The sequence below is a fragment of the Quercus lobata genome, chromosome 12 (assembly GCF_001633185.2).
Source record: "Quercus lobata isolate SW786 chromosome 12, ValleyOak3.0 Primary Assembly, whole genome shotgun sequence".
Classification (NCBI taxonomy): domain Eukaryota; kingdom Viridiplantae; phylum Streptophyta; class Magnoliopsida; order Fagales; family Fagaceae; genus Quercus; species Quercus lobata.
The window spans coordinates 38,178,892-38,206,757 of NC_044915.1; the positions used below are offsets into that span (position 1 = coordinate 38,178,892).

Genomic DNA, 27,866 nt, shown 5'->3' on the forward strand with positions numbered 1-27,866 from the left:
ATGTCACATTTTTATTATGTAACCTGAATTACATGAATTTTTAAATGCAAATCACTACGTATTGTGTTTCATAAAAATTTCTACAACCCAAGTTGCATAAAAATATTTTTGTTTGCTATATTTAATTACTAATGAAATAATATATTTTTTTAGGCAGAAAAATAATATTTACTTTTAGTTTGTTATTATATTATAATTTTTTGAGTTGTAGTTACTATTTTGGTCCTTAACCTCTATCTCATGTTTTAAAATAGTCTATAAAGTCTAACCTTTTAGATGTGCTATTATTCTTTTTAACATTTTATTTTTGTGTCAAAAGAGTTATTACTATTAAATAATAGATGAAAAAGTCCAATGTGACAACCAATATGCCATGAACTTTATTTAATATAAAATCAAAATATGAAGAAGTTCTCTCTTCCTTAGCGTAAATGGCCTCCTTTGACTAAGAAACCACCAATTAAGGGAACTCTCTCTCTCTTGGTAGTAAGGATGCGTTAAGAAACAAAAGTTTAATTCAGATATAGGTCTAAGGTTAAGGCCATCAGAAAAAAATTAAGACAATCTATAATGTTGGCCTGGGATGAGGAAAGAATAACATGACAAAGGCTTCCGATTGACTCAATACCATTCGTGCTAAGGCATCATCATCAATTGATTCTCAGCGGAAAAAAAATCCATAATTTTTATTGGCTTCTCTATATGCATGCTTGATTTCATTGGGGTGGATCCCTTGGAGGAGAAACTTGTAATCACCAATAATGGTTTTGAAGAGAGGATGTGCTTATTTGTTCATAGTAAAGAATTTAATAGTGCTTGCTGCTCTAATGGTTGAATTTTAAATAATAATAATAATAATAATTCAATTAAACACTCACTTAAAGAAATTGTTGTTTGTCTATATTAAAAAAAAAAAAGGAAAAAAAAGAAAAGAAAAGCAATTGCTGTTTGTAGTCAAAGATTAACAACAATTAGAGCACCAACTCTAGCCATTCTTGGATTGTGTTTAGTGTTAATATATTTATAAATTAACCATAAATAGATGACATTATAAAAGATGTCAAACTATTCGGTTATCACTTGATCGTCCTATTTGTATTTATTTTAATAAAGGTTAACTTGGGAGTGGTCCAATAAATCCATTTTGGTTCTTGTTGGCTTTTATTTTTATTTATTTGTATTGAATTCAACAATATCATTATTAGGAGTATCCATGAGTTAGCTCAAGTCGAGTTTGTGCTTAACTGGTACTCGAACTAATTCAATTGAGCGGATAAAAATTCAACCCATTGTTGACTAATAAAGAATGGCTAATAGGGCTTTTCACGGGTGACAGACAAATCAGTTGGCATCGACAATTAGGGATGACAATGGGGTAGGACGAGGTCAAAGGATGGGGTATTTGCCCCACCTCACATGGTTTTGTCTTATACCATCCTTGCCCCTTAGAGCCCCGCGAAGCTCCGCCTCACTCCATAAAACTCTACTTCTTGTTAATTTGCCCACAATTATTACATTTTTTTTTTTAATAAAACTTGTTTCATTAATAAAAATATACTTAAAATTACAAACAAATTTATCCCATCAAATCAAATTAATATTTAGCAAAAAACTTAATATTATTATCCAAGTGTTTAACAAGACCATATCACAACAAAAACAAAAATCTCATAATATAAAATCAATAATTTAATAGTATATAAATTTGTTTCTAATAAAGACAAAAGAAAACATTAAAATTGGTACCTTATTTCCAACCTTGCTAGAGAGAAAAAAGAGGTAGAGAGCCATGTTGAGTAGAATAAAATAAGCTAATGACATGTTTGTTTAAATAGTAGGGTTTTAGAGTATGAAAAATTTACAATTTAACATTTATCAACAAAGGGACGGGGTGGGGTGGGTCTAAAAAATCTAAACTCATCCCTGCCCCACCACCTTTACGGGGCGGGGAAAACCCACATGGAGCGAAATGAGAAGGGGTGGGTTAAGTGGGATAAGGCAAAATTGCCATCCTTACTGACAGTGGACAACTAATTGCAGGGAGAGACGATAAAATGCTCATAATGACGAGGATTTTGTAGAGCTCAAGTGAGATCTCGCTAGATCGATCTTGTTAAATCTAGTAGATCTTCCCAGATTTAGCTTTCTTCATTAGCTAAATCAGGTGGGTTGGATTTCAAATGAGTAAACCCACCACTCAACTTGCCATCACCAAATTTTAAAAATAGAGAGTCATCATCAACAGAAGTAATCACAGGATTTGATCGAGTCCAGTTCAGGTCTAATCGGATCCCTCGAGTGGGTCAAGTTTGGAGAATTTATGGACAACCTTAATTATTATCCTAAAATGACTAAAAACAGCAATTTTGTTTCCTTTTTTTAAAAAAAAAAAGTTTTATATATAACTTTTAATGTCATATTCAATGTAATATCAACAATTACATTAGGCCATTTCCTACTCTTAAATCCACCACAAATATGTCAAATTTGGATAACTTACCTACCACAGGTCCACATTACACATCCCAAAAGTGTCATAAAATAATTTTTTTTTTTAAAACTGTATTATTTTAATTAACAATAATCACACAATTGACCCTATTTATATAATAAGAGGGGGAAAAATAAAGAAACAAATTATTTATAATCCATATCCCCAAAAGAACATTCCCCTTCAGGTGCAGGCATTAACAATGATCAGTCGTTCATTCAATTCCACCCATCTAATTCGTAATTCCTCAAGGAAGGCACAATGACTGGAATACTATATACCAATCAGACGATTTACACATTGCTTGAAATTGATCTGGACCGTCGAAAATCCATGATCTCCCCCTCAACAGACAACGAATTCCCTCCAACCATCCGATCTTTGGAATCACGCCCCTTCAACTTCGCATCGGAACCGTCGAAAATATGACCCAAAAACCCTTGTAATTGATCCGGATTCACATACAATTTACCTCGTAACACAGCCGAAAACGTGTTCAAGAACTCAGTATAAACTGGAACCAAAAGCTTTATCGTCGATTCCTTAATCTGTTCCCTCAAATTCCTGTCAGGAATTCTATAAGACCCTCTGTGCCTCTGTGAAATCTCATCGAAACCCTTCAAAAATGCCTCCATTTTTGCTCTTGCTAAGCTTCCCAAACCCTCCTTGCTCTGCCTCTTCAAGTCTTCTTTATCCAACAGCTTCACAAGTTGTCCCCACGATTGCTTCTGATACATGTACGCTGATTCCTCAGCAACAACCTTGTACTTGTTTTTCATGTACTCGTCTCCCAAAAGCTTTCCTAGCTCAGTGTTTCTCGTCCTCATGTAAATGTACCAGTACGTGTTCATTGCAAATACGTGGGGTAAGATTTTGTCTCTGTAGCTCAACCTTTTGGTCTCGATGTTTCTATGAAGTGCATCCATGACGTTGGTAATGGCATCTTGGAGTAAATTCTCGTCTGTTTCAGGTTTTGATAGAGTTCCCACTTTCCACATTTGCTCTGTCCAAAGAACCATGGCCATACGTGCTTTGTATGCGTCTGTGGTCAAGTATTTGAGGTAGTTAATTGCATATCGAACAAGTTTCGGTACCGAGCCATCTTGTGGTGGAGGGTAAGCATCTGAATTGCCTTCGATTTTGAGGCCAAATTCCCAAAACACTTTACTCGAACCGTGAACGAGTAGCTTTGTAAGTTCTCTAAACCGAGTACGTATATCAGCTCCAGCTTCACCTTCGAAAGTGTCTGAGAATTCGGGCTTAAGTTTCTCCAAGGAATCGAATATGTCCAATAGTTGGAACAGTTTGTGCGGCTCTTTGCTGCTCCTAGCTACGCCTTCACCGAATCGAAAAAAGACTGCCATGATTTTGTCTGCAATCTTCAAGAAGCATAGTGGCCACACCACTCCATCCATGATGTTTCCTAGAACTTGGTTGCAGAGTTTCTTTTCCGATACAAGTACTGTTTTGACTGCGAATTTTAAGTGTTGGATCCAAAGGCTTATTGCTGTCTCTAAGGTCTCCCATTCCATGGCATCGATTTCTTCGGGTTTGTAGGTTCTTAGGTAATCTGGGTTTAGCCGCATCAGTGCTTTGGCTGCCCTTCTGTATCTCACCTGTCACATAGTCCAATAAGCATTAGCATTTACACAATATTGGCTTTAACGAAAACTAAGTGGTATATTTGATTCATGTCTTCAAGGACAAAAAAATTCTAATTTTAATTTTATTTGAGGAATAACTGAATAAGCAATTTGCATTGAATCTTACATTCATTGCCCAATGGCAATGCTCTAGACAATATCTTGTCCAACTGTTGCTAGCTTGCTACATTGTAGGCAGTATCAAATGATGCCGTCTCCTCTTTGAATTTATATTCTAAAGGATAGAATTTTTTTAGTGTTTTTCAAGGGCTGTATTTTATATTCAAAAGGATGAATATAATATAACTATGTGTTTATTAGCCAGTATAGCACAACCATATGATTTATTGGGGTTTGACTTTTCTTTTGATAATTTATTGGGGTATTGACTTATTGGCTAATGCAGCTTCCTTATGTATAATTACAGCTTTTAAGGTCACAGTTAAATTTAATTGAAAACTGAGCTACAATATTTATTGAGAAATTGTGTACTTTATTTCCTATTCTAGATATAATCGGAGTAGTATTATTAATATTTTTTGAATCAAAGCATATTTCTTAATACTTGTAAACTGAATGTTCATGATGATTACAGTCTAAACAGTAAACATGAACGTATACTACGGGTGGATATTGAGAATTGTTTCATGAAGAGAATGGTTCATGATCACTACAGTTTCAAATCTGAATAATAATATGAAACAAAAATAGATTGAAGTTAGGTTTTAAAGGCAACTAATAAAGAATAATTAAAATACTTCCTAGATGAACCATTTCACACACCTTGAGATATATGTCAATACATATATCCAGGCAATCATTCGCAGCTAGAGTCTCTGAAATTCGTTGTAGAACTTCAACCTCCAGCTCTGTACCCAAATCAGATGCCACAATCTCGGCTTCTTTATCATCAACTTGCACCTGATCCCTTATATTTTGATGCCTTAAAAGCTGTAATATACTCTCATACTCGTCCCGCAAATTTAATAAAGCCTCATCAAGCAGCCCATCAAATTTCATCGCATCAACCTCATTTTCATAGAGTGCTTTGAGAGTGAACAGAGTTTCTCTGAGCCTATGTGTCCTATCCTGATTCGTGGCCTTGGTCCTGCTCAAAAACTCCACCACTTCTTGAAGCTTTTGAATCACCGGCTCCCCCTCTTGACTGATCGAATTAATCGCAGCATTCAGCTGATTAACACAGTCCACATAGTTGAGCAGTTTCTTGAGCCTTTTTTTGGGTGTTGTCTCTGCTGATAAGATTGATGAGAGTTCGAGGAGCTTGAGCTGGAGAGAATCGGAGACTTTGAAGCTCTCCAGGAGAGCAAGAGCAAGAGTAACAGCTCGGTTGATTCGTGTATCAAGGGCTTTGGTAGCCATGGCTAAAGACTGTAAAGGAGACACTCTTCTTGATGCTGTCGAAAGAGTTTCATCTAAAAGATCAAACTTTTTGTCCATCTTTCCAAGGCTTTCTTCCATTTTGGATGAGGTTTGCAACAGAGTTTTCAGATCTGAACACGCAAACTCCAGCGGGGTAAGCTTTGTATCCTCTTCATTGAGCGCCATTAATTCTGATCTTCACGCAGAGTACTGAGACGGTGTCTACTTTGTACGTAGTATTGGGGTTGGGATGGTTGAGCTTGTATTATATATATGATTATTGACAGACACAATGTTTTTGGAGGAAGAACAGGACATGAAGAACCACCTTAAGAGACTCGATCTCGACACAAACTAAGAACAAATGGCATTTGCTTCACAGAAACGAACAAACAGCAATTGAAAAAACAAGAATATGTAGCATGTACAGCCGGTGTGCTTTAATCCCAAATAACAGGTCCAAAACTAAGCATTCACTCACCAAAAAATTATCCTGGCATCCATAAACCGAAGTAGTCAACTATGGGCCTCAGCGAGCCTGGCCCGTTGTGCATGGAAGTCAGCATTTAATTTAAAATATTTAATGGGAATAAATTCGGTCCAATGGGAATAAATATTTAATGGCCCGATGTGGCGTAAAAAGCCACTTTTATGCCCTCCAATAATAATGTGTCACGTTATATTTTTGCAAGGCACACCAACAAGGCAACGACCATTTGCTTCAGCTCTCTCTCTAATCAGACCAGCCCATAGCCAATCTTCTCAAGCTCCCTCATCTCCAACTGCCAGCCAAGCTCCACGACTCCTGCCACCCGCAACCACTGTTAGCATCTTAGAAACTCGCTTCTCTCTCTCACTAGCTCCCTTTCTCTCTGATTCACATGAGCCAACTTCAACAACCAAATGGCACCATAACACCAAACCATATAAGCTCACTTCAACAACCACTCCCTGAGTTGCCAACCCAAATTAAAACCCAACTCAAAAATCAAAGATTTTTTTAAAATCTTATTGCTGGAGTAGCTTTTTTTAGATTTGGTTTTGTGGGTTTCATTCTTTCCAACTTTTTTTCATGTAATTGGTGGTGAAATTCCACCACGGAAAGATTGATGGCTTCTATTCTTACCGATTGAGAGATCGATATTGTCTTAGGCAGCGACCACCTTAGGTTTGGAGGGTTGTCAGCGACACGTCTGAAGGCTCCTCTGTGGTCCAATTCCTCCACCGCTAATTGTCCTTCACCTCCGATGTCCGTAATTGGAGATTCTCAGCAACATCTCTATTTAGGGAAGAAGTGTGGATTTGGTTTTCTGTATTGAAGAGGATTTGATTTAGTGTGAAAGTGCTTAGGGATGGCAATTTTTCCCCGTCCCGCTTAACCCGCCCCTCCCCGCTTCGCCCCGCGTGGATTTTCCCCGCTCTGCAAAGGCAGTGGGGCGGGGATGGGGCAAGATTTTAGCCCCGCACCACGGGGCGAGGCGGTGATGGGTTTAGACTTTTTAGACTCGCCCCACCCCGCCCCTCCCCATCCTCGCCCCGCTTCGCATTACTAAGGATTATAATTGTAAATTTTTCATACCCTAAAAGCCTACTATTTAAACAAACATATTAATATTAGCATATTTTATTCTACCCAATGTGATTCTCTGTCTTTATTTTGTTATGTGTTATAATATGAGATTTTTATTTTATTTTTATGATTGTCTTGTTAAACACTTGGATATATTATTCAATTTTTTTCTAAAAATTGATTTGATTTGATGGGATAAATTTGTAATTTCAAGTATATTTTTATTAATAAAATAAGTTTTATTAAAAAAATTGTACTAGTTGTAAGGCTAATTAACAAAAAGTGGAGTTTTACGGGTCGGGGCTTCGCGGGACCCGAAGGGGCGGGGATGGGATGAGAAAGTATTTCCAGTCATGCGGGGTGGGGTGAGGATGGGGTAAGACAAAACCATGCGGAGCGGGGACGAAGATCCCATCCTTCGGCCCTGCCCCGCGCCATTGCCATCCCTTAAGTGCTTAGTCTTTTATTTGCAAAAATATGACGTGTCACATCATTATTGGAAGGCGTAATAGTGGCCTTTTACGCCACATCCGAACCGAATTTATTCTAATATTTAATGGACAAAGTTTAGTTACAAAATTAGTTGTATTCAGTATCTTTTTATTGAAGGTGAATTTTGACAAATTTACCATTGGATTACATCTTCTTATATCCTTCATGTTTGCGAAATTTCTAAAAAACTAAAGATCAATAGTTATTTCATCAATAAATTGTTTAAATTGCAAGTTTTTGTAGTTTAAAATTATGCATAAAATATAAGTTTATAGACCATATAGTAAATAATATCTGATTGATACAAAATTTGACATGTGTATTAAAAGCCTAAAGAATATGCAATTTAACGGTTAGATTTTCAAAATATCTAGTTATGTTTATTTTATTGAGTAAAGTTGTAGTTTTAGGCTACAACTAGTTTTGTAGCTTAACTTTGTTCATATTTTATTTAAATTTTAAAATTTATTTGAATTACTTGTAATCCATTTGAAACTAATTCTTATCAATCTTTATTGTTAATTTGAATAAATAATTTTATCATTTTCTAAATAATTATTCATTCATTTTCAAAATATTTCATAATAATTCAATTTCATAACTTATTTGAAAAGAGTAAATGTTAAATAAATTAATTTTTTTACGATGACAAATTGTGTTCAACTTTTTTTTTTTGGAGAACAAATTGTGTTCAACTTAAGAATGAACTTGATTGGATTTAAGAATATTTTCCCAAGGGCTCATACCTGCGAAGCCTTGGCAAGTAGCCTCTTATAAAAATTAAAAAATCATTCAAACCCTCACACCCCTATTTTGTTAAAATCTCATTTCCCAAAAATTAATCTATAGGAAAATGGTTGCATCCTCTTATATTGTTTGTATTCTTTTTTTTTTTTTTTGAGAATCAAGATGAAGAAACTTTATTAAATCAACCAAAGTCGGTTACAAGAACATGGTGAAGTTGTGGTGGAACATCCTCCATCCACACTGTAAGAGCATCAATATGTATAGCGTATTGAGCTAAATTATGAGCTAGAGAGTTACCCAACCTATGGGTGTGCGAAAAAGAAATACAAGAAAAAATTCCAAGACTTTGTTTAATAGAGGAAATCAAATGGCCAAAGGAAGTAAAGGACTCCTCCTCACTTCGTAAGGCTGAAATAATCAACTCCGAATCTCCCTCGACAATAACAGAAGGTAGATGGAGTTCAAGAGCGAAAGAGATAGCTCTCACCACTGCCAACGCTTCCACTTCATCTGAGGAAGATGGTAACTTGGTTTTTTTAGACATGGAGGCCATCACCCTTCCCTGGTGGTCACGAACAACAACTCCCAGCCCCGCTTTGTCTGTCTCATGGAATATAGTACCATCGAAGTTGATCTTTAAGCTCGTTGACGGTGGAGGGGTCCATCTGACGTGCTGTTTTGGCAAGGCACTTGACTGCATTCTTGGGACCGGTAGGGCTTGGGCAAATGTCTGAAAGGTTTGTGAGGCTGAAGGGGCTACTTAGGAGAGTGGGAAAGGTTTGGTGCTAGTCCAAAGCATGTTACGACGGGACCAAATAGTCCACACCAGAGTAGCAAAGAGAGCCGGGTTTATCTTCTCCTCCAAAATGTGACTCACCAGCTCAAAGAAATTCGAAAATTTCTTTGTTCTTCGAAACAACCATAGCGAGTCAGCCTCCCACAAAGCCGACAGTTCCTGACAATCCCGTAGTGCATGATGGACATCTTCAATGGCCACGTGACAATGATCGCAAATATCCCCGGAAAGTACCTTACGAGCAACCAGGTTCTTCTTTACTGGGATCGCTTCTCTACTTACTCTCCACAGGAAGTTTTTAATCTTATTCGGCACTGACAAGCTCCATAATTTTTTCCATATACTTCTTCCATCATCCTGAAGAGAGACAGCCAGCGAAGTGGATGATTTCTCTTTAGCTAGGAAGTTATATCCGCATTTTAACCGAATAGACTCCATTTGCCGTATGAGGTCAGACAAGCTTATCCTCAACATAGTTGGAGCTAAGTGGAATCTTGAGAATAAGATCTACTTCCAATGGGGCAAAAAATCCTTTAAGAATATCTATATCGCATGTTCTAGATTGCTGGTCAATAAGTGTGTCCACGGTGGCTTCCTGCATGCCTTTAAGAATGGGTGACAAAATTCTTGGATGGTTTAGTGAAGGAAGCCATGGGGTATCCCAGATTTTAACTGAATCACCCCACCCTACTCTCCAACGTGCACCTTGTTTGAGGACCTCCCTGCCTTGGAGTATACTACGCCATGCATACGATCCACTAGAACACTCCGGGGCATCCATGAATGAACACGTAGGGAAAAACCTACTCTTGAATACTTTGTGAATGAGGGACTGCTTGTTTTGTAAAAGACAAGCACAGAAGAATAGCTTTACTTGTTTATGGGCGCTAACATGCTACAAGCCCCTTGTATGGAATGGAATATGGATTACAACCTCATTTAAATGATGGGGTCAATATTGCAAACTTATCATTAATTAAGAAATTCATTGTAAATTTAATCATTTAAATTATATATATATATATATATTTATATATAATTGGAATAGGACTCTTTGTGCCTACTTTTCAATTTTCATTATTTCCAAAAACAACCATGATTAATTGGAAGAGGACTCTTTCTGTCTACTTTTTATTATTTAATTTCCAAAACAACCATGATTGTTTAGTTCAAATTGATTTTCATAAAAATACAAACTAAGGATAAAATGATTAAATAAGTTTAGATTAAAATAAAAGGATAATAGGTAAAATAGTTTTAATTGAGAAACATCTATTAATTATAACTAAGTTCATGTATGTATGTACGATTTTTTTTTTTTAATTTTAAAAAAAGGATCCTATATGTGCATACAGTGAGTAATTTTGAACAATTAATAATTTTTTAAATTTAAAAATGTCTTTAAGCAGGCGCATAGCACGTGCATGAGGTTAATAAATAATAATTTTTTTTTATAATTTATAAATTGAGTATTTACAATTAAACATTAATCATGCTTTTAATTTTTTTTTTATAGAAGAAATAATAGTAAACTTTGTTTATTCATAAATCTTGAAATTCTTATTTTTATTTTCTGGAATTTAGGTATAATATTTTATTATTCTATTTAGATTTATTTTGACATATAATGAATTGATATGTTCATTTGTAAATTTTGTTGTGAATTATATTGTGTTTCTAAACTTACTCTGATCAATAACTTAATTTGTAAAGTCTTTTATCTTAGAATAAGAGATCTGAACTTCAAACTCCATATGTACAAAAAAACAAAAAAACAAAAAATCATGTCATAAGTTAAAAATCTATATCTATATTTAAAATAAAACTAATAAATAAATAAATAAATATTGTAAGGACCAGATTCGAGACTCAGTCCAAGATGAATGGACTTAGGCCCAAAAAGCCCAAAACAATGAATTTGTAGAGAGTGGGTTAAAGAACTAGGTCCTAATGAATTTGACAACGGCTAGTATGGATGTAGAAGATGAATAAGAAAGAACAAAGAACATAGAGCTGAATGAATTCACCGTTTGAGGAGATAAGTTTTCATATAAATCAATTAAATAGAGTACAAGTGCAATGTAGATTGCTATAATGCATTTTCTCTATTCCCCCCCCCCCCTTATCAATGGAGGACCTCTTACATTATATAGGTCCCTTAGGATGATCTCGATCCTACATCTGTTGATTATTTAAGCTACTACTCGAGTGCCTGTCCAATCAGACACCCCCTCTGGCCTTCTGTTAGTTGTAGTAGCCAAGACAACACTGTTCAGGAGTCTTCTCCACATAAATGCAACCAGAAAGTTAGCTAAAGGGCATTAAATGTAGTGGCAGCAGTTTTCCTTTAGATATTTCCTAGCTCCCATCCTACTTGTACGTTCATGAGGTACGTCCCTATCACTTTTTTTTTGGTAAAAATGAGACTTCATTCACAACTAAAAAGAGAGCCCAGGATCAAAACAGAGCCTGCTGCTGTACACGCCTTGGCTATCAGCTTCCAGGCAAGAAAATAAGTCCACAGGAGGACTAGAATACAAGATGAAATCAACATCTAGATTAATGCCTAATTTTGCTAACCTATCAGCACTCCGATTGGCTTCCCTGAAAACATGTCTTACTGTTGTTTGGGGAATCATAGCAATCAAGTGTCTACAATCCTCTAAAATAGAGGACAGCGCAGAGTCCGACTTACCTTGGAGGTTAATGGCATCAACTATAGCTTTTGCATCCAGCTCTATGTTGACCGCCTGCACCTTCAGCTGATTGCACAATATAAGGCCATCACGGAGAGCCCATAATTCAGCGGTAAAACTATTAGTACAGCCTATTCTTCTAGCAAAACCCCCAAGCCAATTACCTTCCTCATCTCTTAACAAACCACCACCTCCAGCCTTGCCTGTGTTCACCAAATAAGCTCCATCTACATTAAGTTTTCTCCAACCATTAACAGGTTTTTCCCACTTTATTTGCTTCATGATCTTGTGCTTTGACATCAACGGCTTACCAGCACAGTGGATGTACTCTACTGCCCTATAGACAATATCACCATCAATTTTCGGATTCAGCCTTTTGTTTTCAAAAACTAGTTTATTTCTACCTTGCCAAATCAGCCAAACAGCAAACATGAAGACCTGGTTCCAAGGCGCTTGACCTGCCACACGGATACTCTTTGAGGAGCAATTACTCACTAACCACTCCTGAAGGTTGGAAGAGAAAAAGATATTGTCCAAAAGTTGCACACCCAATTGATGCCATATTTTTTTAACCACATGGCAGTCCCGCAAGGCATGCAAAATGGATTCAGAATTGCTGAGACAGTGAGGACAAGTCGTATCTATTAACATCCCCCTAGCTTGCAAACACTCCTTTACCCCTATGCTCTGATGCATACACTTCCATAAAAACATTTGAATCCTAGGTAAGGTGTCTAGCTTCCATATCCACTTACCTTGGAAAGCTGGGTCAGGCAAATGATCAATGGCAAGTAAGTAAGCACTATTTAGCTCGAAGGATCCTCTCGGAGAGTGCTTCCAAGCCAATCTATCTTCATTCCTCCTCACAAACGGAATAGGGGTAGCTTGAATATCTCTTATAACTGGAGTTTCCTTGAAGGTCACCTTGACTTTTTAGGAGACATATTTGAGTTGTGCTTAGTCTATTCGATGAGACATTCCCCCTCGGACTACTCTCCCATTTGTATTTCACTTATTAGATTCTAAGCTTAACTTTGCCACCTCCATTTATTTGTTTTCGGATCACCATGCTCTCGGCCAGAGCCCAAGACCCAATATGTGAAAGTTAGCTAAGGGGCATTAAATGTAGTGGCAGCAGTTTTCCTTTAGATATTTCCTAACTCCCATCCTACTTGTACGTTCATGAGGTACGTCCCTATCACTGGAGTTTCCTCGAAGGTCACCTTGACTTTTTAGGAGAAATATTTGAGTTGTGCTTAGTCTATCCGAGGAGACATTCCTCCTCGGATTACTCTCCCATTTGTATTTCACTTATTAAATTCTAAACTTAACTCTGCTACCTCCATTTATTTGTTTTTGGATCACCATGCTCTCGGCCAGAGCCCAAGGCCCAATATGTGGGTTGGGCCCTTGACCCTATATATATATTTTATACAAGATAAAAATTTTACTCTAAAGTAATCTAAGTGTATATGTGTAAGTTTTCTTTTTGGAGACTTGAACTCCGTCCTTGTCCCTCACAAACACTTATATTTGTGGAGTGACCATCACGCTAAGAGGGGCGCAATACTAATTCAATATATTTAAGTGGTGAGATGGCAGCACAAGTTGAAAATAGCCAAATGGAGCATGATAAAAGGAGCCACGTACAAATTTTCCGGTAATTTCAAGACGTATCGTGCTGCAACCATTACCGCCAAGTGCGTACCTTCGACCTTTGTTAGGCAAAAAAAAAAAAAAAAATGGCGAGCTCTCAATCTCTGCAACGAGGCCTCAATCTCGGTCGTGCTCATCGATCGGTTTTCTTATCGACTACGAGATATTTCTCTTCGGCTTCGGACGCCTTGGTGGAGGTCAAGCCCGGTGAGGTCGGCACAATTTCTGGAGTACCTGAAGAACACCTTCGAAGAAGGGTACGCTCTTCGCTTTTCCTCTCACCTCTCTGTTTGTCTCACCATTCAGTTTCTTGTTTTTTTAATCATTTCGTTGAGTTTCCGTTTGATTGCTGAGAAAATGTAGGATTAAGAGAGAATTGAATCGGAATTTTTAATTATTCTTATTATTTTTTGGGATTATTATATTAACAATTTAACGCTGAGAATTGTGTTAAGGATGCATTTGTATAAACATTTGAAAAATGGTGTTTTGAGTTTAAAATGAACGCTTGGGAAAAATGTTACAACAGTTGTAATTGCAAAACAGAATTTCGGGTTTTAAAAATGATATTTTAAGCTTCCAAAACGTCTAACCAAATGAATTTATTAGAATTCTCAGCTATTTGGCTGAGGAATTGTAATTTTTTTATTTTCTTGTGGAAATGGATGTTAGGAAAAATTAGCTTAGGTGCTTTATTGGAGCAATCCTTGAAATCATGCTGATTTGGGATGGATTTTTTATTTTTTATTTTGGATTTAGTGGTTATCAGATTGCTCTTGATTTATTGTATAATTTGATGTATAAAAAAAAAATGCTATAGCAAAGGCCAAAGAGTAATGTTGTTGACCTAAAAAATAGTAATACGTAGGAAGCATGGACACTTCTTTTACACCCATGTCGTACACCCCGTTTTATGTTATAATTTTTTAAAAATTGCTTGAGTCACGGTATTGTACCATGTTTGTACTCGTACTCGTGTATGTATATGTGCTTCCTAAGTGTCTATGCTTCCTAAGTATGCTCTTGCCATACATGGACTAAATAGAATTCATATGTAAAAGAAAGAAAAGATTTCATATATTTTATTGAAATTAAACAATAAAATAATACCAATGAGTTCTAGCCCAAATGAAACCTCCTTCCCATAAGAGGTGAAGACTGAAGAGTAAGGTTGTGAATTCAGGAAAAAACTTAGGTGTTTCGGGAGTAATGCTCCCTCCCCTCACATGAGGGGTAGGGCCCATGCATGGGTCCCACCATGAGACCCACCCATCATGTGAGAGGAGGGAACATTGCTCCCAGAGCATGTAAGAATTACCCGTGGATTCAAAACTAACTAGATGCGTGTGTCAATTTACCAATAAAATTTTTTTACAACAAAATAGTTACTTTTTTTTATATATATATAAAATTAATTATATGATGGAAGCTTCCATGTAAGACCAGAATTTTTGTGAAGACTAAAAATTAGGTTCTATGATTAAAATAAATAATAAAAATTCTTTAATTTTTCTTTTCGAACTTTAGTAATAGAATCTTAATTGATAAGATAGTGCAGTGAATGACTCTTTTATATATATATATATATATATATAAGTGTTAAATGTGTAAATAAAGGAGCAAAGCTGCAAAAGGACCATCCATGTGGTACAGAGAAGAAAAAAAAGGGGGAAAATATAAAAGGAAAAATCAGAGGGCAGCCACTTGTTGCAACTGTGGTTTGTAGGACAATTTTTATTATATAGTATATGATATTCATTTTTTTAGTTCTGCTGTTCTGGTATTGATTTTTTTGATAAGATCCATTCTTAAATTATGAATGTCTTATCAATTTGTTTGGTGCTCTGTGAGCTGTGGTTTGTTGTTTTATAATTGACCATACAGTCAGTATATGTATAATGGTGTCAAATTCTAGAGGATCATGATATATTCTTGAGGACACCATCCAAGATGCATGGTATTGTTAACAACTTTTTACTGTTTTTCCTAGGGGATTCTTGAATTTTTTAAATTGAAAATTTTCCAGGTTACATTGCTTAATTTATGAATGCCAGGTCATAATTTACTCACCCGGCCGAACTGCTACACAACAAGGCTCTGGGAAAGTTGGGCGTTGGAAAATTAATTTTATGTCTACTCAGAAGTACGTTCTGTCCATTCATGTGGAAAATTAATTCTCTAATGAAATACCTTCCACTAAGCATCAACTAATATCTATGTTTAACATACTGGTTAGGATTTTATCAATCAAATCATTTGCATGGATAATGTGTATCTATAACAATAGCCAGGTCACCATCATATTATCACCATTTATTCTCTGTAATCCAATGTTTCTATCATGTTTTAGGACACTCACCTCTTTTTTCATCCTGCCAAAATTATCTGAAAGCAGTTCCATACTTCCATATGACAATTGCACCAGTTCATCAAATATATATATATATATATATATATATGACAATTGCACCTCCATCTTGTCTTGGTAGAGGGGTAGGGTGTAATGTAAAGGAAGAACCTTCTCAACCTCTTATGGCTCAGACACAAAATTGATCTCCATGAGACCTGTTGGCCTTGGGCATGAATTGTAAGGCTAAAAGTTCCATGGTTCAAGTACCAATGAAGAGAGAAAAATGCATACAAAATAAAAATGAATTTAGCTGTAGTAAGTACCTAAAGCTGAAGATAGTTGTGCTTAAACTGCCAGAAAATGTATTTTATGACCTTATGAGCTCTAACCTATATTCATTAATAACATGGCTAATGCCATTTCTTTGCTTAACATTGTGCAGGTGGGAAAATCCATTGATGGGTTGGACATCCACAGGGGACCCGTATGCCAATGTGGGTGAGGGAGGATTAAGTTTTGATAGTGAAGAAGCTGCAAAAGCATTTGCTGAGAAATATGGTTGGGAATACGTGGTATGTGCCTCTTTAGTCAGTAATTCCACTATGCAGATAAATTATATCTGAATCAAATTGTCTTTGAAATGTTGATCTTGTGGTTACTCTATGAAAGTATGTATGACTTTATTGACCTTTATTTCATATGTTTTTTGTCTCATTAATTCTATGTTGCTTCCTCTCCCATTTCTAGTATAATCTTCCAGTAAGAAAAATTCATATGGAGTCTAAGAAGTTTTTCTATTGAAGCTTGCTTATTGATTGGTTGAACTGCATCTTCACTAGACAGTTTTTTTTTTTTTTTCCTAATCTTCAGGAGCTGACACATCCCTTATGTTTGAGCATGGATGTTAACTTGTCTTTGAAAATGTATGAATTAGATCCCGTTAGACAAGAAAGAAGTAAAACTTAGGCAAAACACATTATTCAGAGAACAACTCAACTAAACTGAAAACACATCATTGAGAGCACAACTCAACTCAACTCAACTAAGACTTAATCCCAATAAAATTGGAATCGGCTATGGATCCTCATCAACTTATCGGTGTTGGCCATATGTTTATTTTTTTCAAATATTCTATTCTATTTAAAATCTTATTCTCTACTGCCTTCCTAATAAACTTATCATTCTTCTTTAGTCATACACGTTATAGGGAGAATAATCGGACAATATTGTTCAAAAACTAAAACAATGGAACCTCAATTGAGAAGTTAAGAGTACATTGACTTTTATCCATTCATATACATGAGTTAATTTATGGACTATTTGGGTTTTACTTTCTCTCTTATTCCTGGTGACATTTGCTTATTTTTGTTGAAAAATATATCCCCCAAATACTTGATTAGGAAGTATAGTGCATCGAGCCACTAATAGACAGTCTTAATTTTATATTTGAAAGTTATATAGACTTAAAAATGGTAGTGTATGTAAAATGCCTTCTTGTAATTAGTATATAATACTTAAATGACATTGTAATGTCCGGATTTTGTATTGTCACCTTCAGTTTGTTCCACATAAACATCATTGACATACTTTTTTCTTTACTGCAGGTCAAGAAGCGTCATACGCCTATTTTAAAGGTTTGGAAAACTTTCCTGGAAATGAAACAAGTAGCTATTATTTTTAAATAATAACGAGAACTTCACTCCACAATAGTTTTCCAAAATAATTGCTTGAATTTCCCCCCTCCAAATCTTCTGTGTAAATTGTAACTATCCAAGTAAATACCCACGGTTCTAAGAAAATATATTGTTTATGTTTTGGGTGCTTGTGTGCTAAGAAGCACAAGCATGGAGCCAACAATTTTAAAAAAATTAGGACATGATACGGTCAGTAGGGATATGATAATTAATTAATTAATATATATCTTTAGGTTTTTTTTTTTTTTTTTTTTTTTTTTTTTTTTTTTTATGGAATCATTTTATATTTATTTTAAGTTTTCAAAATTAATAACAACTACCAATTACAAAATCTTTAAAAACATATCTCAAATTAATTTTTTTTTATTATTATTAAAAATGAAAATATAAAGTTTTCTCCCAGGACAATGAGGATACATATGCAGTAGTGCTCCTAGCGGTTACATAGATATACTAGGGTTTGAACTCTACCAACCCCTTAGTAATTTTTAACATGTATTTATTGTCTAAAGGGAAAAAAATCAAGTAGCTTGTGAATAAACTTGAACTTGTTTAACAAGAAAATGAATCAATTTGAATATGTATTCAAACTTAATGATGAGTTTAAGCTCGACTCATGTTTGTAATAAATTCAAAATAAATTGAATGTACTAATTCTCAACTTTTATTCCTATTTGATGGTATTTATATTTCTCATTCTCAAGAATCAAGAAGTATGACATGTATATGCTTAAAAAACACTTTAGAAATCTTTACAGCTTCTCTTTCCTTTTTCGGTGTTAGGTGTTAGATTTTAATTTGGCTGTTTATCAACAATTCGGGGTTTCGATTTTTTTGGGGGAAAATAAATTATGTTCATTTGTTCAAACGAAGCAACCTCAAATTTAAGTTTAGATTTGACTAATCTTTCCTTTTCCAGTGTTAGATTTTATTTTTGCTGTTTATCAATGGTTTGGGTTTGACTTTGGAAAAAAGAAATTGTTTATATTCATTTGTTCAGTGTTAGATTTTATTTTTGCTGTTTATCCATTGTGGGTCCGAGAGTTCTGCAGTCCGGCCCAAACTCTATCTGGGCTCAGGGCCCGTGCCGAGGAGGTACCTTGCCGAAAACAAATGCTCAGTGGCCGAGGTAGCAAGGGGAACGGCTGAGAACTTACCCTGTCCTCGGCATTCCATAGCTTCAACAGGAAGACCAACACCTTGGTGTAGGCAATCCCCAAACAGTCCCCTCAAAGGGATGTGAACGGAATGAGGCCCATAGGGAAGCAGGGTGTGAACTCGGACCAGGGAAAGTGCGGCCGACCCCCTTCAGTAAATGCACCTGCCAATACCCAGAGCTGGTTAATGAGAAAAGACGTTTGGGCGGTGCGAACGTCGGTCCATGCAACTAATAGAAAGTTAGACAGGACAGCTGATGGGATGGATACAGAAACAAGCTCCTGCCTGACCTACAAGTGGAGGGTCAGGATCAGCCAAGACGGACTATATAATAAAAAGGAAGGTGCGCCAAGAGGGGTGGTTGGGAAAAATGGCCAGAAACCTGAGCCTCCCAGCCCACCTCCAGGAGAAAGACTCCAGGGGTGTAGGAAAACTTAAACTGGTACGAACACCGTGAAAAACCCACCGCCTATCAATCAAGGCCTAGCCTTCCAAACCCACGCTCTACAAATGATATTGTTAGGGGCCTTTTCACGTGCGAACCCGACACTGTTACGGTCCGCCACGAAACGCGTCCTTACAATTGGCGCCGTCTGTGGGAAGGGCTTGTGTGTTGGTATAGGAAGTGGGTCGATAGAGTTTCTCCGATATGTCTAGCCGTTGGTTACAGAGTTCTAAGTATAAAGTTCTGTTAGGAACTACGTTTCTTGATTAGGGGCTTGGTTGAGGAGCCAACTCCCTTAAAGCCAAGGTCCCCTGTAAAGAGTAAACTAGGTACCTTGCAATGTTAACCGTATGGATAAACTCTAGGGGCTTGGCTGAGGAGCTAACTCCCCTAAAGCCAAGATCCCGCACAAGGAGAAAACTAGGTTTTGGACAGAACCAAGGCATTGCATGGTCCTCGGACCCAAGCCTGAGGGGAAACCAACTACCTGGATGTAATGAAAACTAGGTTTTGGACAGAACCAAGGCATTGCATGGTCCTCGGACCCAAGCCTCAGGAGAAACCAACTACCTGGATGTGGAAAACTAGGTTTTGGACAGAACCAAGGCATTGCATGGTCCTCGGACCCAAGCCTCAGGGGAAACCAACTACCTGGATGTATGAAAACTAGGTTTTGGACAGAACCAAGGCATTGCATGGTCCTCCCCCAAGCCCAGGACCCAAGCCTCACCAACTACCTGGATGTGGAAAACTAGGTTTTGGACAGAACCAAGGCATTGCATGGTCCTCGGACCCAAGCCTCAGGGGAAACCAACTACCTGGATGTAATGAAAACTAGGTTTTGGACAGAACCAAGGCATTGCATGATCCTCGGACCCAAGCCTCAGGGGAAACCAACTACCTGGATGTGGAAAACTAGGTTTTGGACAGAACCAAGGCATTGCATGGTCCTCGGACTCAAGCCTATGGGGAAACCAACTACTTGAATGAAGGAAACCAGGCATTAAGCAGGTTTTAGCTATTATGCGTAACGTCAAAAAAGGTGCTTATATCTTCGTGAGACGAAGGTTAGGAGTAAATCTAAGGCCTCTGTGGGCGCAAGTAAATTAGGGTTCGGGGAACATGATGATAACTGTATTACATACATAGCTATCTGTACATAGTAAAATAAATCAGCGCAGAGTTCGTAGGCAAATAGTGCGCATCAACGAGGGCGGTTAACAACGTAATCCGAGGGAACAAGGAAAAACAAAATTTCATATATACATGTTCAAATGCTTGTAAACCGTCAATAAATTAGGAAGTTGGTGAAAGGAAAAGGAACAAGTTAATCGTTCAAATAGAAGTGAATGCAAAAAGCCCAACGAAGGTTTCTACTTCTCTGCTTTTTTGTCGGTAACATTTTTGGAGATAGGAGCGGATTCAGCTTCGGTGCCTGGAAGGATGGTCCCTTCCGGGGATGGCTGAACAGGAGCAGCACTGGTACCCTGGGGAACCACAGCAAGGGAAGTGGCCTGTGGCGGCTCTGCAAGTGTGGTGGGTTCCTCTGTATTAGGCACCTGAATGCCAATCACGGGCTCAGCAACCTCTTTAGGTACCTCAGAATCTGTGTGCTGGGATATCACTGTCACGTCCTGAAGTTCTCCTTCTTTGGGTGCCTTGCTAGAAGAACCGCTGGCCTGCAAGTCTTCCAGCGGAGGGATCTCTTCCTCGGGTTGATCGCGCGTAGCCATGGGGCTGGTCGAAGTGGCCTCACGGATGGCCGCCAGGTAGAATATGCTCTCCGCCTTCCACAAATCAGACAAGGCATCCACTCCAGCTCGCTTCAATGCTTCCTCCCAGACCTGAGAGCAATAAAACCTACACACACCAGGGATCTGCGCCTTAAGGGTGGCCTGGGTTTCGGCTACTCCTATGTTGTAACCATCGTCCTCGGCCGTATTCTTGGCAGCCTCCGCCTCATTCCTGGCAAACTCGGCCTCTTGCTTTGCCCTTACGGCCTCATCACGGGCATACTCTGCCACTCCTTTCTCGTGCAGAGCCGTGGCCAGCTGCTTATTTAAATCCTCAATCAGAGTTTTGGCTATTTGCAGCTGGTCCTCGGCTTCAACTGCGCGCTTGGTCTGGTCCTTGGCCTGTTTTTGGGCGCTAGCAAGGCCCGCCGAGACGTTATCCCTCTCGCGAGTAGTCATCGTTAAGTCATCATTGACTTTGGCAAGTTCCTTCTCAGAAGCTTCGAGAGTCTTTGAGGTCGTTATGCGCCTCTTGCGTTCGTTCTCGGCTACCTTACTCCTCTCATGCACTTCGTCCTCCATCCTATAGGTTGCCTGGAGAGCCTATCAAGAAAGATGAACGTGTAGTAAATGACAAACTGGTGATGAGAATTAGTAAAGGGTTAAGTTCCAAGAAATCTTACCATGCCCAAGTATCTCTTAGTACTGAGAAAAACCTCCTGCATTCTCATTCTCTTCAGCTCTTCCATGTCATTAGGGAGTAACATGGTTCTCCCTAATGCGTCTGCCACGTATCCACCCTCGCCGTCTCCAAGGTCCCTCAGAGAAGCAGTTTCCAGTAATGGACCCCCGTGAAGCATTGGGGCAGGAAGCCAGGTGCTCGGTAAGGATTGGGAATCAATTCCTTTTCCTTTTCCTTGAGAGGTTTGAACTGCGGGTCCTTTGCCTCTGCCTTGGGGTCCGATCTTCAGTTGCTTTATGGGCGGAGTCTCATCCTTCTCCTTAGAAGGGCGGGATTTTCTCTCATCCACGATGTCCTTGCCCTTGGGGCTCCTCTTTCTCTTGGAATCAGCACCTTCAGGTCGAGGAGACCGGGCTGGTTGGGAGGAGGTGGGAGATTCGTGACGGGTGGATTGTGGTTGGGACTTGGTGGAGGACGACCTGGTTTGGATTGTGAGGGGCCGAGCTGGAGGGGGAGGAGCATTGGATTGTGGTGCCTCCTGGGTATCCGTCCCTGGTTGGTCCTCGAGGAGTTGGAGAAGGGGGGTTAAAGGTACTCTTTTGACTCCCATCTCGGCTTGAGAAGAGGTACCTATTAATGATAATTCCGCCTCGGACAATGCTGGGTCACCTAGGTCACCCGGGGGGTCCTCGGATTGGTAGACTAAGTCGAATACCCCGAACCCTTCCTCCGGCTGATCTGGCTCACCCTCGTCCTCTGCTGCTTGATGAGACGAAGAGGGGCCCACCAGCGGGATGTTCTTGGGAACAGCTGGCTCCTGCGAGATCAAGAACCCCTTCTCTACCACTGTAATCTTTGGAAGCCAAGGACGGCGGGCACTGATCACGTGCTTCGCGTCCCCGAATGATTTCTGAACCGGAGGGTACCCTAGTATTTTGTGAGCTGCACGAACTTGGCCATCACTGTCATTCACAAAAACTGCCGCTTGTAAAACGGTCTCCAAATCTGCCCGATTGACTAAATGAAAATGCCGTTTATAGGCGTGTTCATCTACAAAAACAACAAACATATACGCATAGTTAGCTATCGAAGGAAGTTAGTTTAGAATGGTTTAAAGGGTTATCCCTCTTCCATTCCTAATACCCTACCTGGTTCTCCTTCTACTACGGGGCATGGATCGCCATCATGCCACTCCCCGGAGACGATAAGAAAATCCTTGTTCAATCCCTTGTTGGAATCAGGGAGGCACTGGATCAACCGAATCCTGTCATCCCTCGACCTCATGTAGTAGGTCTTTCCTTTCAATTTTTGGAGGTTATAGCACCAGTTTACATCATGGTGGGTCAGTTTTAAACCCATCTTCTCGTTTAAAGCGTCCACACAACCCAAAATTCTAAGAACATTGCCGGCACACTGGGTAGGGGCTAAACGGAAATGCCTGAGGTAACCCCTTGTCACTGGTCCCATGGGGATTCTCATACCTCCCTCTACAAAGGCGAGGACGGGAATTACAACCGCGCCCGTCCCCCTCTTAATGTGCCATTCCCCCATCTTACAGTGTTCCAGCCTTACGTTGGGGGGAATCCTATAATCAACAATGAACTTATTCATCGCCTCTTCAGTATCAACCAACTTCCTCAATCTCAATTTAGCCGCCTTCGCCATTTACTAAAACAAACCTAACCCGCGACGGAAAAGAAAGGGAGCTAACGAGAAATAAATCCAGAAAAGAAAAAACGTGAGTTAAATAGAGGTAGGGAACTTACATAAAAAGAGAATTACGCTTCGGATGGGCTATATGTGCTTGAGATAGACTTGAATTTGGACGGAAGTTCGGATGAACCCTGGATACACGCACTAAAACTCTTAAGTATAGAACTGGAGAGACGGATCCATCTCCAAAAAATCTTTTATACTTTCTAGGGTAAACAGCACCCCCTTTTTCCCGCCCAAAGAGGCCAGGAGATCACCACCGTTCGATTCCCATCACACCGTTGAACGTGGGAAGCACCAAGCCGCCCGTATTTAATGAGGCCACGTTTCGCCTTCCAACGGCTCTAGGAACGTGCCTTGGGCAGGTGAAAAACCTCGGGAATCGCTAGATGACAAGGACTGATGGGTATTGGCAGATCCATGATGTCATCAAAACCCTCCTATCCGTCCGAGGGGACGGATAGCAGGATTTTGAGGGGCTATTGTGGGTCCGAGAGTTCTGCAGTCCGGCCCAAACTCTATCTGGGCCCAGGGCCCGTGCCGAGGAGGTACCTTGCCGAAGACAAATGCTCAGTGGCCGAGGTAGCAAGGGGAACGGCTGAGAATTTACCCTGTCCTCGGCATTCCATAGCTTCAACAGGAAGACCAACACCTTGGTGTAGGCAATCCCCAAACAGCCCCCTCAAAGGGATGTGAACGGAATGAGGCCCATAGGAAAGCAGGGTGTGAACTCGGACCAGGGAAAGTGCGGCCGACCCCCTTCAGTAAATGCACCTGCCAATACCCAGAGCTGGTTAATGAGAAAAGACGTTTGGGCGGTGCGAACGTCGGTCCATGCAACTAATAGAAAGTTAGACAGGACAGCTGATGGGATGGATACAGAAACAAGCTCCTGCCTGACCTACAAGTGGAGGGTTAGGATCAGCCAAGACGGACTATATAATAAAAAGGAAGGTGCGCCAAGAGGGGGGGTTGGGAAAAATGGCCAGAAACCTGAGCCTCCCAGCCCACCTCCAGGAGAAAGACTCCAGGGGTGTAGGAAAACTTAAACTGGTACGAACACCGTGAAAAACCCACCGCCTATCAACCAAGGCCTAGCCTTCCAAACCCACGCTCTACAAATGATATTGTTAGGGGCATTTTCACGTGCGAACCCGACACTGTTACGGTCCGCCACGAAACGCGTCCTTACATCCATGGTTTGGGTTTGGCTTTGGAAAAAAATTGTTTATGTTCATTTATTTAGAAAAAGCAAGCTCAAATTTAAGTTTAGATTTGACTATTAGACGGTAAAATTGTTTATGTTCTTTTGTTCAAACAATGAAGCAATATTAAATAGGTGGTTCCGGTTCGACTTTTGGGAAAGAAAAAGCAATTGTTTAGGTTCATTTATTCAAACGAGACAATCTCAAATTAACAAATTTAAGTTTAAGTTTAAACAGTAAAATTGTTTATGGTCATTTGTTCAAATGAACGAAGCAATATTATACTTTTTAAGGTAAAAAGTAATAATATATTTGTAAACACATGAGCCTAAGTTAATCAAATTGCTCCCAATTTAATAAGTTAATCAAATTGCTCCCAATTAACTTAAATATGAATAATTCTGAATATTAACTCAGCTCCAATTACTGACCTTAGATTATATTAGTGACAATAGTCTGTAGAGTGAAGTCATGGATGATGGATCTAGTTTTATTACTTAGTTGAACCACTATAGTGTGTAGAAATTAAAATGAAGTCATGGATCTAGTGTTATAAACAATAAAAAATAAAAAAATTTGTCAAAATATTAATTATTAAATTTTTTTTTTTTCATAAAAACTATCCTACATTTGTTAACATTTCCCTCATCTGTTATATGAACCCATTAACCTATCTTTAATCATGTGCAGCCAAAGTCATACGCTGACAACTACAAATGGAGGGGCCCACCAAAGACCGAAGCTGATTAATATGGAGTTTCCCAAAATTCTGTTTGGGTGCTTGTGAGAATGTAAGCTCATATAACAAAGCTTCTTATGCTTCTTGTTATCTGATTTTTTTTATTTGTTGTTTATTTCACTTCACTGCAAATAATTGTAATTAACAAGTTCTATGAGATAATACCCTCGTAGACTTGCTTCTCTGGAAATAAAATTGTAATGAACAAGTTCTATGAGATAATACTCAGTGTGTTGCTCCAATGCATAGCTCACCTACTTAAAAAGGCAACCAAAAAAAAAAAAAGGAGTTCAATCTGAGTTGATAAAAAAGCTGTTATAAAACTATATTTCTCTTGGATATTTAATTTGCACAGTAGTAGATAAGTTGCATTTAGTGGTAATTATGCTTGTGTAGTACAATATTTACACATTACAACTGGGCTGAGAAGCCTCTCTGCTATGGGTGTGGAACCTCCATGTGAATAGATAATCCTTGGATTCACAGGATAATCTAATCACATCACAGAAAGCATTGATTGAGCTTTTCTTCTCCCCACTTCCCCACTCTATCCTCACCCAACATGAAAAACCATTTGACGAAATTGGCAACCTTGAATCAGAAAGATGAAGCATCACCTCCCCATTGATCCTCTTGCTTGAGCTGCCTCCCAATTTTCCATCACTGGTCACCATAGAATCAAGCCAGGAACATTCTGGTTGGCCCACCATCTCCTTGTAAGCCGAATTTGCCATCCTCACCTTGTTGTTTGAGTCTGATATCACTGCCGGTAAGGCCTCGGACTCGACCTCTTCCTCTACCTCTTCTGGTTTCTTAGGAACTTGAACAGCTGAGATAAAACTTGGGTCTTCACTAATGCTGCCAACGCTTATGCTAGAGCCAACTGGTCGAATTGGCTGAGGTGTAATTACATTGCTGCTGATGGGTCCTTGCAGTTGCTGCAAGAGATCCTTTTCCTCTGGAATTTCAGCTACAGTGTTTAAATCTATAACCTTTTTCTCACCACAAGGTTCCATTAACTCAAGCTCTGGTGCCCCTGTTTGGTTGGGGACAGAATTAGGACATGAAAGAAGAGGAAGTGTCACTAAACTAGGAGTTGTGGTTGGCTGTACTTCCAAGCTGTTGCTAATTGCTGGTAGGTTTGGAATAGGAAACTGAGGGAGCCCATGACCATGAGCAAAACCCTGCAAAGATAGATTCTTGGCAGTGGATGATGTCAAATGACAAGGAGAAGAAAACCCAAAGACATGGGTTCTTGGTCTTTTAAAGGAGGGTGGTGTTATAGCAGACCTACCTCTCTTTCTCGTTCTGGTGGGCCTGGCTTGCAATTGTGGCCAGAGGTTCCTAAGGTAAGGAGATTGCCTGATCTTCTGAGACATGGAGGGACACTCATTGCTTGGATCTGTGGCTGACTCAGGCTTTGGAGCTATAGGCCTGTACCTAGACATAATCTCAGCAGTTTTTGCTGTGGTGGTGTAGGGATTCAGAGTCTTGATCATCCTGAGAGTTTTGTGTAAAGGAATTGCTAAGAGCTACTGTGAGAGGTGGTTTGTTTGTGCTTTGGCTTTGTGGGTACCAGTACTTCTACTAGTATTTTGTATTTGAAAAGAAGATGGGTGTGAGATTTCAATGGTGAGAATTGACCAATGAGAGCTGGGCAACATGAAGCAAAGAGAGAGGAGAGAGTGACACTTGGAGTTGAACTGTGGGTACGTGTTTGAGAGAGTTCCAGAAAAGGACATGTGGGAATTGAGGAAGGTGAGTGGGTCCATGACCATGCATGCTTACACATAAGTAAAAATAGATGTACGATTTGTTTTGACAACTGTGCCTTCAGTCTCTCACGCCAATCAAGCTCCTGGCTACTAACCTTGGTGGCGCCCTATAAAACTTAAATGCCTAATGCTCTCTGTTTAGAACGCGTGTGAATTGACCGACATGCGTGGATACACCTATCAAAATTGTTTTGGTTGTTTTTTGTGTTTTACTTTTCTGAGTGAATTACGATATAAAAAGTCATAATAATAAAAACCTCTTCCTCTCTATGGATCGGTTACATTTGGTGGTTCTCCACGTGTCAGCTACTTGTATTCCTATTGCATGCAACGGATGAGGAAGAATCTGATTGGAGGGTGAGCCCTTGGGGAGTGTTAAACTAAACACATGCACAAAAAAAAAAATAAAGGGGAATGGGTACACGTAGCCTCTATATGCCTAAGATTATTATTGGTGCTTTGAGGTTTCGAAAACGTATATAGTCTTTTTTTTGGATACAACGAATATAGTCTTTTAATGATTTACACTTCATGAAATGCGTGCCTCTTTTTCCTTATTAGCGCCGTAGCGGTGCTTTGGTTGATTGCCGCCTCATCGTTCAGGTTTGGGTCAGGTCAAGATTAAAGAAGCAACAATGAATGAGTGTGTAGCTCCTTTAATTCGTATCACGCTTTTACGCATATTTTGTCAAACTTATCTTAGATGTCTATGCTGGTATAATATAATAAGAATTATATTTTAGCTAATTTAACTCAAAGTTGTCCAAAATTGTATAAAAATATGTGACTGCTACAGTAATCGGTATATATATAGATTCTTTATAATATAAAAATGATTATTTAAATAAAAAAGATAATCTAATACAGAAGTTTTTGAGAAGGGGTTGTGTAAACTTTATAA

The 27,866-nt window shown here is 38.9% G+C and overlaps 4 protein-coding genes across 4 annotated transcripts; 1 reads left to right on the forward strand and 3 right to left on the reverse strand.

The window, feature by feature from the left end:
- Positions 1–2,647: 2,647 nt before the first annotated feature.
- Positions 2,648–5,721, reverse strand: LOC115972607 (exocyst complex component EXO70A1-like). Its single transcript, XM_031092939.1, has 2 exons — positions 4,918–5,721; positions 2,648–4,107 (listed from the first exon to the last, which is right to left on the reverse strand). Exons 1-2 carry the CDS (start codon positions 5,698–5,700, stop codon positions 2,785–2,787), a joined length of 2,106 nt encoding a protein of 701 aa, XP_030948799.1. The 5' UTR covers positions 5,701–5,721; the 3' UTR covers positions 2,648–2,784.
- A 2,783-nt stretch (positions 5,722–8,504) lies between these two features.
- LOC115970617 lies at positions 8,505–9,023 on the reverse strand. The gene has a single exon (XM_031090222.1). The coding sequence runs from the start codon at positions 9,021–9,023 to the stop codon at positions 8,505–8,507; it is 519 nt and encodes a 172-aa protein (XP_030946082.1).
- Positions 9,024–13,370: 4,347 nt separating this feature from the next.
- On the forward strand, positions 13,371–25,439 carry LOC115970857 (NADH dehydrogenase [ubiquinone] iron-sulfur protein 4, mitochondrial-like). Its single transcript, XM_031090475.1, has 5 exons — positions 13,371–13,728; positions 15,526–15,614; positions 16,264–16,393; positions 17,426–17,455; positions 25,142–25,439. Exons 1-5 carry the CDS (start codon positions 13,558–13,560, stop codon positions 25,199–25,201), a joined length of 480 nt encoding a protein of 159 aa, XP_030946335.1. The 5' UTR covers positions 13,371–13,557; the 3' UTR covers positions 25,202–25,439.
- A 51-nt stretch (positions 25,440–25,490) lies between these two features.
- On the reverse strand, positions 25,491–26,833 carry LOC115970856. The gene has a single exon (XM_031090474.1). The coding sequence runs from the start codon at positions 26,687–26,689 to the stop codon at positions 25,595–25,597; it is 1,095 nt and encodes a 364-aa protein (XP_030946334.1). The 5' UTR covers positions 26,690–26,833; the 3' UTR covers positions 25,491–25,594.
- Positions 26,834–27,866: the final 1,033 nt, after the last annotated feature.

Coding starts and splice junctions, on each gene's coding strand:
- LOC115970857 (XM_031090475.1), top strand. CDS start 13,558: ATGGCGAGCTCTCAATCTCTGCAACGAGGCCTCAATCTCGGTCGTGCT. Junction 13,729..15,525: donor AAGAACACCTTCGAAGAAGG/GTACGCTCTTCG, acceptor TATGAATGCCAG/GTCATAATTTACTCACCCGG. Junction 16,394..17,425: donor AATATGGTTGGGAATACGTG/GTATGTGCCTCT, acceptor TCTTTACTGCAG/GTCAAGAAGCGTCATACGCC.
- LOC115970856 (XM_031090474.1), bottom strand. CDS start 26,689: ATGATCAAGACTCTGAATCCCTACACCACCACAGCAAAAACTGCTGAG.
- LOC115970617 (XM_031090222.1), bottom strand. CDS start 9,023: ATGCAGTCAAGTGCCTTGCCAAAACAGCACGTCAGATGGACCCCTCCA.
- LOC115972607 (XM_031092939.1), bottom strand. CDS start 5,700: ATGGCGCTCAATGAAGAGGATACAAAGCTTACCCCGCTGGAGTTTGCG. Junction 4,108..4,917: donor GTATTGACATATATCTCAAG/GTGTGTGAAATG, acceptor ACTATGTGACAG/GTGAGATACAGAAGGGCAGC.